The sequence below is a fragment of the Sinocyclocheilus rhinocerous genome, unplaced genomic scaffold, assembly GCF_001515625.1.
Source record: "Sinocyclocheilus rhinocerous isolate Xijiao unplaced genomic scaffold, SAMN03320098_v1.1 scaffold3366, whole genome shotgun sequence".
Lineage (NCBI taxonomy): Eukaryota > Metazoa > Chordata > Actinopteri > Cypriniformes > Cyprinidae > Sinocyclocheilus > Sinocyclocheilus rhinocerous.
Window position 1 is genome coordinate 91621 of NW_015637533.1, and position 12137 is coordinate 103757.

The 12137-nt window shown below is 41.4% G+C and overlaps 1 protein-coding gene across 1 annotated transcript in view; it reads right to left on the bottom strand.

Moving 5' to 3' along the window:
- corin (corin, serine peptidase) overlaps positions 1-12137 on the bottom strand; it is a 36809-nt gene that overhangs the window by 18999 nt on the left and 5673 nt on the right. The window contains exons 5-11 of the mRNA XM_016563946.1: positions 11691-11901; positions 9215-9399; positions 9021-9134; positions 7753-7860; positions 7391-7532; positions 6705-6811; positions 5896-6127 (exon numbers count right to left, since the gene is read on the bottom strand). Coding sequence (XP_016419432.1) covers positions 5896-6127; positions 6705-6811; positions 7391-7532; positions 7753-7860; positions 9021-9134; positions 9215-9399; positions 11691-11901 — 1099 coding nt within the window. The remainder of the gene's footprint in view (positions 1-5895; positions 6128-6704; positions 6812-7390; positions 7533-7752; positions 7861-9020; positions 9135-9214; positions 9400-11690; positions 11902-12137) is intronic.

Consider the following 12137-nt stretch of genomic DNA (forward strand, 5'->3'; position numbering starts at 1 on the left):
AGGACATTGATCATGCAATCAATATGATAAAATCATGGGTCTTAGCACTTGGCTGGCAAAAGTCGACATCACCTCAGCTTTCAAAGCTATGCCTATCCATCCAGATTCATGGCACTTATTTGGGGTATGCTGGCACAGGAAATTCTATTTTGTCATGCGCTTAACTTTCGGATGCAAAGCAGCACAAAGATTTTCTGACGTGTTATCAGAAGCAGCTTATTGAATTTGTCAAACAATTACGTAAAGTAATCCTCATAGCATCTACCCTTTTAGACAACTCAAATTGTTCTGAGCATTGAACTCCCTGTCAGATGCTGCAAGAGCACTCCCGGTGGAGCAAATATGTTTCTCTCTCGACTACAGGCGAGGCTCACCCATCTGATGCCGTGAGTATTGAACTCCCGTCGGATGTCGTGAGAGTCCTCCTTGCCAAACCGAGAGGACCCACTCGTCCGTCGTCCTGAGTCTTGATCTCCAGTCGGAGGCTTCATGGGCCCTCTCGGTCAGCCACTTGCCCTCTGCCCACTGATCAGCAGGGGCTTGTCAGCCAGTAGGGACCGTACGCGACACCGTGAGCTGTTCCAGTCGAGGCAACTCGGGCCCTCCTGGTCAGGCTTTACAATCACGCTGCTCCTCCCCATCGGCCGGTAGGGCTCACCCTTCCAATGCATAAGCCGCTCCCACCGGCGTACGTAGACTCTACCGGCATCTCAAACACCAGCCCCCGCCAGATCTCAGTGCTTATTTTTGGGGGGGGCATCCTTAGTCTGGCGGCTGTCCTTCGCTCAATTGCTTTTTGTGGGGGTACTCTGGGTTCGGGCCATTTCCGAGCTCGGAGCCCTTCCCTGGACAGCACGCCAACTACGCATTACTATACTTCAACTAATTATATGTAAGTGTGAACTCGTGAAGTTATGTTATGATATGTAATCAGAGGGTGGGGAGATGGGGGGGATTCCCCTGCTCTATATGTCTCTCTGCATCAGCTAAATTATTTTTTTATTCCCAGTGAATAGGAGTTAAAACTCCCACCCGGGTGACACTACTCCAATAACAGGCCATGCAAAATAAACAAAAATATTTAGAATATTGCAAAGTAACATTGCAACCTTGCAAACAATAATAAAATCAGAGAATGACTTTAACTGTAAGCGACACGAGCATACGCAAAACAAAGGGAACAATATGATGTTTGTTATTATTAAAATTTTATATAGCCCACGTTTTTATAGACATATATATTTTTTTAATTTACCGCTTAGGCAATAACGTTGATAATAACGTATATCTTCAACATACCTTGTCTGTGACCAAAAATGTAAGAAGATATGTTTTCAGTGGACTTTTAAAATTTGCTTTGCTTGAGAAAACAAAAATATACAGTTACAATGTTTTTTTCTTTTGATTTAGTCGAGTTGGTTTTGCATCAAACACAATGTGATTCTCGACAATCGAGAACTGACAGGATCAGCACATTTTTCCGCTTGGGCTAGCGCGTCGCTGACAGCTTACCTCGCGCATTAAATCAGCCGCAGACCAGCAAATCACTGAGAACGCACTACAATCCTGACGAGTCAGAGCAACAGAGCGGAGGCGAGAAAGCTGCGGAGAATCCGCTCGCCCGGAAGCTTCCGTCATTGACGGTGATTTAAAGAAAATGACTGCCGTTTGGCAAATAAATCATTGTACGTCCTTATTCCTAACTCTTTAAGCTTTAAGTTACATTTCAAATGACAAGGGATCAACTTATAATCATGTTTATATGAATTATCCCGTGAACTTATTCTCTCAAGAGCACTGCCACGGCCACCGGCCCGGACGACTCGTGCGGCCTCCCAGAATCCTCTTCACCATCCGGGCAGCGGGCCGACGGCCACATTCTGAAACACAGGACAAACAGAGAGAATGGACCCTTTTCACAAGACTGTGATGACGCGTTTAACGGTCATCAGCATCGTAAAACCTCAAAGATTTTTCATATTTGTGTTTTTAAAAAAATGTATGTACATTTATAGCACTATTCTTTGTATTATATCACCTTTGCATCAAATTACAAAAAAAACAGTTAACGCTAATGCGAGGGTGTTTCTAATGCAGCGTCTATGGGAGGGACGGTAAATTTTACATCGTTCTCTCCTCTGACTGCCGTTCAGTCTCTCTCAGTTTTTTCCCTTTTATTGAAAGTCATGAAGACACTATCGTGGAGTTTTTCTTTTGCTATTTGAGCAAATGGGAATGCAAAAAATATATGTGTGTTACTCTCCCATTCACTGCTCTTCAAGTTAACCCAACTATGACGACTTCCGCTGCTGAGAATCGCGCAAATGTGAAAAAGGTCCATGAAGGATGAAACAGTGTCTTATGGCCAGCAGAGGTGTGTGTGTGTGTGTGAGTGTGCCACTCATACATACTGTCTCTTGTGCACTTCAGTGAGATCTTCTTGGATGATGTGCAGCTCTGCCTGCAGACAGGAAATGATGTTGGTCAGTGTCATCTGATGGATTGAGTTTCCAAACATATTTAACATGGAGCGTGTTGCATTTTTGCTGCTGTCGTGTGTGCAGTAAAACACACACACACACACACACACACACACTCATGTATTAATGTTGAGAGGAATCAGGAGTGAGTGCAGAGGAGTTGTGAGCGCTGTGTGAACATGATCTTTCTGTAGTTCCAGACTAATGTCAACATGTATTTACTCATCTCACTCGCACAGAAACAGATTCAGTATTTCTCAAAATTAATAAAAACAGCGAAATGCAAACTCAGAATATGACACAAACCTGCAATAATTGAGTATGATAAATAACACAAATATCCTTTATGTATTTAATCCCATTTTATTAACCAATGTCTTTGCTGCTGACCTTCAATGATCCAATTTAACCATACGCTTTTATTTAACTGACAAAAGTACAAAGAAAAGATTTCCGAAGTTTTCACTGATTAACTTAAATGTATTTTGTAAATATAAACAAAATTTGATTTTGATGGCTGCAACACACTCCAAAAAAGATGGGACAGAGGCACGTTTAACACTGTGTCACATCAACTTTCCCTTTAGTTACAATGTTTAATTTTTGGGGAGTTTAGGATACTTATTGTTTAAGTTAGAACTACTTTACTTCCAAGATCGATCCTATTAGAGATAAAATTGTAACCATGCAGCTGTCAGCTACAGTATCACATCAGATAAGGGCCTTTCGCACCGCGGGAACCTTTTCATAGTACCAAAACTATCTTCCTAGAGAAAAAATGGTATCTGTGAGGATTTTCAGTCAGGATTTAGACCGTATCACAGTACTGCTAATGAGTCTCTAATGAGACTGCTCTCATTAGAGTTACAAATGACCTGCTCTTTTCATCTGAACGTGGTTGTATCTCTGTATTAGTGCTACTGGATCTTAGCTCCGCGTTCGACACTATTGACCACAACATTCTTTTGAATAGACTAGAAAACTTTGTTGGCATAAGTGGAAGTGTATTAGCATGGTTCAAATCTTACTTATCTGACCGCCATCAATTCGTAGCAGTGAATGAAGTGCAGTATGGAGTACCTCAAGGCTCAGTACTAGGGCCGTTACTTTTCACGCATCTCTGTTATGTATTCTACACCCATGGCATGCACACACATTAGGATAGGTTAGATGTCTGCCTCCGTTGCGAGTCCCTATCAAGCACTTTACCGATTCAACTACTCTCCTCTCCTCCTCCTGCCTGGCTCTTTGGCCAGCATCACTCACCGCAGAGCAATCCTGTTCTTGATAAATCTGCTGTGAAAACGTGGGAAAAGCCGACGAGGAAGAAGTTGGAGTGAAGCGATCTTTATATAGGCGGAGCAAAATACTTAATCGCTCCGTCTATAGCGCATTGTGATTGGATGGTTTACGCTGTCTCTACAGGAGACAATCCAATGGGCCACTGGCTGCTCGCTGTCCCTGCGTGATGGTCCTTGGCAAAAAAAACAAAACATTTTGTCGGCCCCTTAAGTGCGTCGGCCCACCGGGAAAATGCCCGGTATGCCCGATTACCAATCCAGCCCTGCTTGACTTGCTCAGATGAGTCCACAATGGACGTCGAGTTCTCAGAGCCAAAGATCAAAGGGAGCATCCAGACTTTCACCACCGACAGATGCAGAAGCAAACATCTGTCATGGCATACGGGTTTATCAGAGCAAACGGCATGAGTGACTGGCATATGTGTGAAGGTACCATTGACATGGAGGCATATACTGAAATTGTCCAGAGACATATACTGCCATCAAGATGACGTCTTTCATGGGAAGTCCATGGTTATTAGATCAAGACAATGCCAGGTCTTGTTCTGCATGTGCTACAACAGCGTGGTTTCGTAGACTGTGAATGTGCTAGATCAGTCCAGATCTGTCTCTTATTGAACATGTGTCAGTCATGAAAAGGAGAATCAGACAACAACGATCACAAACTGCTGAGCAGCTGAAGTCTTCTATCAAGTGAGATTGGACAAAAATTTTGCTTGCAAAACTTTAACAATTACTATCCTCAATTCCCAAACAATTAAACATTGTAATTAAAAGGAAAGTTGATGTGACAGTGTTAAACACGCCTCTGTCCCAACTGCTTTGGAGTGTGTTGCAGCCATCAAAATAAAAAAAATGGTATATTTACAAAATAAAATTAAGTTGGCCAGTGAAAACAATGGAAATTTTCTCTTTGTACTTTAGTCAATTATATAAAGGTTAAAGAGAATGAACAAATCACAGGTTCTTGATTTTATAGCATTTCACAAAACGTTGGGGTTGTACAACCCTCAGATGTAGCTAATGGGATGTGAACATTTGATTTAGTCATATTGTTTCCAAATGCACAGCTAGGTCACACACACACTCACACTCACACTCAGACACACACACACTCACACACTCACGTTTGTACAGGAGAGACTGGCAGGCATAATTTCCCTCATAACTCACCGCAAATCACAGCATCATTAATACATTTAGACGGAGAAAGATCTTTAAGACTTGTAATATATTAGATCAGGGTTCTGCTGTGTTTTTCTGGAGATTGCGAAAAACTCATGAAAACTAAAGTAACAGAAAGCCACTTACTGATGCACTGCATGTTAAGAATACAGTGCAAATGTGGCACATGTGAGCAGTGCTTTAGCATCTGATCTCCGGCATTGAGTGTTTTTGGTGTGTGTGTGTGTGTGTGTGTGTGTGTGAGTGTGAGTTTGAGTGTGTGTGTGTGTGTGTGTACTGACCTTACCCTAAACCCATCTGTGTGCACGCAACGCTGCTGAGGTTTGAGCTCCATCCATCCACACAAACCCGATACTCCATCCCAGCCTTATGCACCATCACAAAACCATCATCAGACAGAGACACTGGACACACACACACAAACACACACACACACTGTGAGCCGGCCATCACTTACTAATCGGTCACCATCTTAACATCGTTGTTTTTACAACAATACACTTCAGTCTGTCTGCAGTTGCTGTATGATCACAGATGACATTAACATGATTTAAAATGTAAAGATCAGCAGGCAGAAGTTGAGTTGATGGAACTCTTACCACAGTTCCACTCGTCTGAGCTGTCAGAGCAGTGTCTCCTGCCGTCACACCACAGCGATCGGTGAACACACTGATGATTATTACACTCCATCTCGTGACTGCTACATGCAGCTGAAAACAAACACACGAGAGTGTGCAGTGTGCAGTGTGTGTGTGTGTGTGTGTCTGTGTGTGTGTGTGTGATTAAAATAAACCTACCATAAAAATTACAGACCCTTCGTTTCTTTCTAAGTGGGCAAACTTACAAAATCAGCAGAGGATCAAATAAATATTTTCCCCACTGTATATAAAATTATAAAGGTGCATATACACACACAGACACAGACTGACCTGCAGGGCGGCACTCTCTGCTGCGTTACAGGGTCACACATGGGCACAAGCACCGTACACGCAAAGAACATGAGATATTTGTAGCAGTTTGTCTGAACGAGTGCAGGAAAGAGCGAGGACTCCCAGCTCACAGACGTCTCCTTCTGAGAGTGATGACCCAGATAGTTGGGGAAGCGGGTGGAGTTATAGGGCAGATTCATGCAGATCTCCAGAGAGATGGGCTCACAGCCACCTGACACACACACACACACACACATCTGTGTCAAATATTAACGTGTCTTTGATGTCTAAGCCGTCACAGATCATGTTGTGATGGATGCAGGTTTTGTCTCCGGGACATTCCCACAAGCCCCGCTCCACACACCCTAGTGACAGACACACACAGGAAACACTGTGTATATTTGTGAGCGGGATAATAATGCTGTCTATCATGTCATGTGAGTGTGTATTTTTACTCACCGCATGTTTCCTCGTCACTGTCGTCGTCACAGTCTGTATGTCCATCACAGCGTTTGGATGAGAGAACACATCTTCCCGAGCGGCACTTAAAGTGACTGGGTGAGCACTCTGAAACACACACACACGATCATCTAACCCTCATAGGAAACTGTACAGGTTACCGAATTATCTTAAATTCATTGATCTGAATTGATCTGAATAATGACTCTATTGTCTTCTGTAGAGCTGCTTTACAGCATGGTGTCAAAGTACCATTGTGACACACAAACATTAACACTAAATCTAAAGCAATCATGGGAAACTCTGCAGCGCTCTGTGTTTAGCTAGAGGTCAGAGGTCAGTCGTTTCACTCACTGCAGTTGTTGCCAGTGTTGCGCAGGTCACATGACGTGTTTCCATGACAGCCAGAGGAGCAGGAGGTTGAAGTACAACTGGACTGACCAGGAGGACACAAACCCTGAGCTGAGAGACAGAAAGAAAGTCGTGAACAATAACTTGGAAGTTTTTAGAATTGTGGAAAAACAGTATGTCCAGCTATAGACAGGCTCTAAAAGCTGCCAGGGCCGAGCATATCCACAAACTTTGTAAGCTAGTTTGTCATTGTATCTTACTGATTTATTGTTGTTGTGCTTTTTAATTAAGAATAACAATGAATCCATTTTTTGTTTTAGTATTAAAACAATGAAAGGTGTGTAGATGTATTTAAGCAATACAGTGACAACAAGATTTCGAAATTCGAAAGTGAAAGCATCCAAAGCCCGCGGCTTAACACAGCAAAAGAGAAACTCCCATTCACATAATTCAAATCACAAATAATACTACTGATGATAAAGAACGGGTTAAATGTTAACCACTTTCGTTTCCATATAACTATAAACTATAATAAAAGTTAATCAGCATGCATTGAATAATCCCATGTTGTAGCGCAAAAAAAATTAAGTTAATAATTATTATTATTAAAAAAAATAATAATAATATTGCGACCAAATCATGTGCTCGTGCGACCAGCTGAGAAAGTTAGTTGCAAAAGAGCGACCAGTGTGTGAGTGTGATGTGCAGCGGCTCACAGCAGTTCAGCTCGTCACTTTTGTCCAGGCAGTCGTGATCTCCGTCACAGAGCCAGTCTCGAGGAATACAGCGTCCTTCTCCACAGCGATGCTCTTTAGTCGGGTCACACACTACAGCACAGCACAGCACAGAGGGCACATTATTTCTGAATTATGTCTCAAATTAAATGAAACACAAGCAGAAAGTCTTTATAGGTAAGCCGCAACTTTAGAGTTCAGAGTCAAATCTTCATCAGACCCAGTTGATCAGAGCAGCACAAAGTCCTCTTTACACACTCCAACAAGCCAACACGTGTGTTAACATGTTAACTCTGACAGCTCTAGAACTCACCACAGTTTTGCTCATCGCTCAGATCACCACAGTCATCGTAGCCGTCACACAGAAGATCAGAACTGATACAGCGACCGGTGGTACACAAATACTGACCATCCGCACAAGCTGGACAAACGACAGAGCGAGAGGATCACAGTGAATGAAAGAGAACGTGTGATTCTGTGAATGCAAATCACATACTGCACTCCCAGGAATCAGCTACTGCTTTGTGTGTGAGCACAGGTGCTTCTCAATACTCAAGCTTATGCGCCCTCATTTCCTCGCTCCTCGTCCTCCAGTCGTGACCCGGATATCGATCAAACTCAGCCATCATGAAGGACGTCTTGATTCTCTAATTGCATCGTGAGGAGGCGAGGAACGAGGAAGCTTTCAGAGGAGCTATGAGCGAGGAGGCAGTTTTTCTTGTCGAAAAACTGATAATGTACAAATTCTTCTCCTTCATCTGTCACAGTCATTTTAATTTGTGATTGCAGTTTAAATAAATCATATTTTGAACAGGGCATCTTGTTTTATTAATATTTATTATGAATAACCAATCCTCAGCAGCATAAGGGCAGATCCCTTGAGCGCAGCTGATGACGCTCTGAAGTGTCAAGAAATGTATTAAACAGAGAGCAACAGTCAGGTTCCGGAAGTAAAAATGCCATTCATTTTTTCCCATAGGGAAAATGATTTTTAACAACTTACAAACCTTTAAAGACACACCTGCTGGCATTGGCTTCTGTTAAAGGCATCTGTTCACATTATCTCAATATATGTTTTAAATAATCACTTTTAACAGCAGAATCCCTGGAGAAAAACTACCTTACCCATGATGCGCTAAAGAAAATTCCACCAATCAGGGAGTTGCAGTGAGCAAATCCTGCCAAAAAGCACTCTTTAGCTCCCACACTCTCATGAAGCACCGCTAATGACATAATCAAGTCAGTCTCCCCATGCTCTCAAAATACTATGCATATTTTGCAATAAATGTGGCACTTTTTTGCTTCAAATCAAAGTTTGTAATGTTGTGATTCTCTTCATAGCTGGCTGATTTGGTCCATGGATTATAATACTTAAATGAAGACTTTTAAAATCCCTATGGGAAAAAATGAATGGAAAAATACTTCTGGAACCAGCGGCACTGAAAAAGTGGGCAGCACTGATGCACTCTACAGGTTTTCCATCAATTTCTCCATCCTCGTTTTCTTTCCTTGCTTCCTTATCTCATATTTTATGGGGCTGGATCTGATGCACAACTAAGAAAATGAGAAGCACACACTTACTGCAGTCGGCCTCGTCGCTCCAGTCGTTGCAGTCGTTGTATCCATTGCACACTAGTTTCAGGGGGATGCATATTCCGCTCGCACACAGGAAGTGATCGCTTCTTCCACACGCAGCTTAAGACAAAATCACAAAAAGACAAGCGATCAGAGCGTCACCATTCCAGACGTGATTCCAGTACTGGACGAGCACTCACAGAGCTTTCCTCTGGCGTGTCGCGGCGTGTAGCAGAGCGGCATGTTTTCAGCGTTCGTTCCCGTGTTGTTGGTGAACTGAGAGCAGCGCAGGAACTCCGGCCAGGACGCGTTAAACATCTGCAGCACAGGCTCACAGCCCTCACGAGCCGCTTCACAGAACGACTGACAGGGCAGAACCAGAGTCCTGCGGCAGAACAAGACAGAACAAACTATAGAAACACTCCAACACTGCAAGTAGTTAATGTTAACCCTCATGTTGTTCGGGTCATTTTGACCTGGAGAGGATTTTCTTTTTCTTATAAAATGCTAGTTAATATTATCACATTGGAATAAAACTTACTGACAGGGTATAACAACTTCCCCCAAAAAGTGGATAATTTTTGCACTTTTTTTTAAGGATTTTTACCATTAAAAAATGAGCAGCCCTTTAAAAAAGTGCTTGCAGATCTCTCATTATGCTATATTATTACAAAGTATTGCATTCAGTCTTTTCATTAACTTGTGTTCTTTCAATCAGCACAGGTTTTGTTTTTCTATTTGGGACTGATTGATTGTCGGCTTCGTTGATCTGAGGGCATGAATGATGAAGCATTGTTTAATGTGATAATATGTGTAATCCAACAGATTATATTACTAACTACAATTTCCATTATGTAATTTGTGATCACTAATGGACTACAATGTGTAAGTAATCTACCCGGCACTGACTGCTGCTCACTTTCATCATCTGTATTACTGCTCATTTATGCCAAAGCATCTGCTAAATGAGTGTGTATGTGAAGGGACAGCAAGGTCGAGAAGTGTCTACATTGAAAACCTGGGATTTCTGTCTTTTAAACCTGTAAATAACATTTTTAAATTCAACTTCCATCAGTTTCAGGCTGAATCTTGATGCTATAAATACAGTGAGATTCTAGAGGATTCTGTGCTTCTGACTTTCATGACAATGAGCATGTTTACATGCACATCAGTACGCTGATAACTAACAAAAATCAGTTGACTGAAATAACCCGATTTCACAAATTATGTGTTCTCATCCTTTGACAAAGGCCAAGCCACAGGTGCCATTTTCATCGATCTTTCAAAGGCCTTTGATATGGTCAATCATTACCTTCTTCTTGATAAATGGTCTTATATTGGTTTAACTAGAAATGCTCTTCTTTGGTTTAATGCTTATCTGCATAACAGGCGTCAGTATGTTGTATTCCAAGGTTTTCAGTCTGATTATTCGATTGTTGAAAAGAGTTCCTCAAGGTTCCACTCTGGGTCCACTACTTTTTTCTATTTTTATTAATTATTTATCTCAAATATGCCTTAATTGTTCAGTACATCTTTATGCTGATGACACTGTTATTTATACCAGTGATTCTGATTTTCCAGAATTCTTTACAATACAAACTGATTTTAACTTGGTTCAAAAATGGTTTCATAACAATATGCTTACACTGAATAAGAAGAAGTCTTGTTGTACGTTGTTTGGCATGCGACGGTGTCGTTCTTTTCCTTTTGATTTGAATATTACTTTTGATGATGGTTTACTTCTTGAGTCTGTTGATTCATTTAAATATCTTGGTCTTTGGATTGACCCTGAACTCTCTTTTAAGCCCCATATTGATTATATTAATAGAATATATGGTTGCTTGCGTTTACTTTACCGTTCAATTAATTGTTTTACATGTCATGTTAGGAAAAGTATTGTTTCTCAGCTAATATTACCTCTTATTAATTATGCTGATATTGTATATCAAAATACCTTTGATACTTATCTGAAGCCTCTTAATGTGGTTTATAATTCTTTGTGTAGATTTGTGTGAAGGTGTCCATATCGTACTCATCACTGCCATATGTACGAAATGCTTAATTGGTTACATTCTAAATCTAGAAGACAATTTCATTGGCTCTGTTTATTTTTAAACGTGTTTATTTTGATTGTCCTTGGTATTTGAAACAGTATTTGGTTTCATACAGATATTCTTATTCACTTAGACATGTGCAATTTCCTTTCTTTTTGTTCCCAGAATTTCTAGTGAAGCCGGGCGTAGGTCTTTTCAATATAAAGCTCCTTCTGATTGGAATAATCTTCCTCAGTCTTTGAGATCTGTTACTTCCTTTCATTGTTTTAGGCTATCTCTATTTTCTTATCTAAAAATAGTTTGTGTATGTTTCTAAGTTTTCTTATGTTGATTCTGCTTATGTATGACGTTGATTGTTTTGTAATCATGCTGTGGGAGTGGGGGACTGGTTTACTGTATGTCTTTTGTTTTTGTATATTTGTGTGTGCGCATGTTTTGTTTATGTTGTAATATTTTGTTTTTGTGTTTATAGGACCCCCTTGAAAGTGAGATGTTACATCTCAAGGGGCTATCCTTTCAATAAATTCAGATATTGATTATCTGGTTTACATGCAAATCAACAACCTGGCAATGAAGCACACTGAAGCTGAATACGAGACAGAGTGTGATGGGTGTCACAGACCTGCGGTCTCTGTGGCTGATGCATTGTGGGAGTGCGATGGAGCATCCGAACAGCATGATGTGTCTGTAGCAGGACAGTTGACTCAGGTAGCTGAAGAACTTGAGGAACATCTGCAGCTCGCTGCTCTTGACGACCGTCGTCCCCGGCAACACGCCGCTCTGGTTGTACGGCAGCATGCTACACTGAATCTCTGTGATGTCAGAGCAGAAACCTGTAAACAAACACAAGAGAAATCTGATTGGCTGATGCGTTGAGCAAGAAGTGATTTCACTGGTCAGTTTAGAGGAGATGTGTTTTGAGCGATTTCACAATTCTTAATAAAATCCATGAGATTAAGATTCATGTTCACCGCAAATGACATTCATGTAAAACAGTGAAACTGCTGATTTTCTCAGTGTTACACTCTCTCTCTCTCTGTTTGTGTGTGTGTGTGTGTGTGTGTGTGTG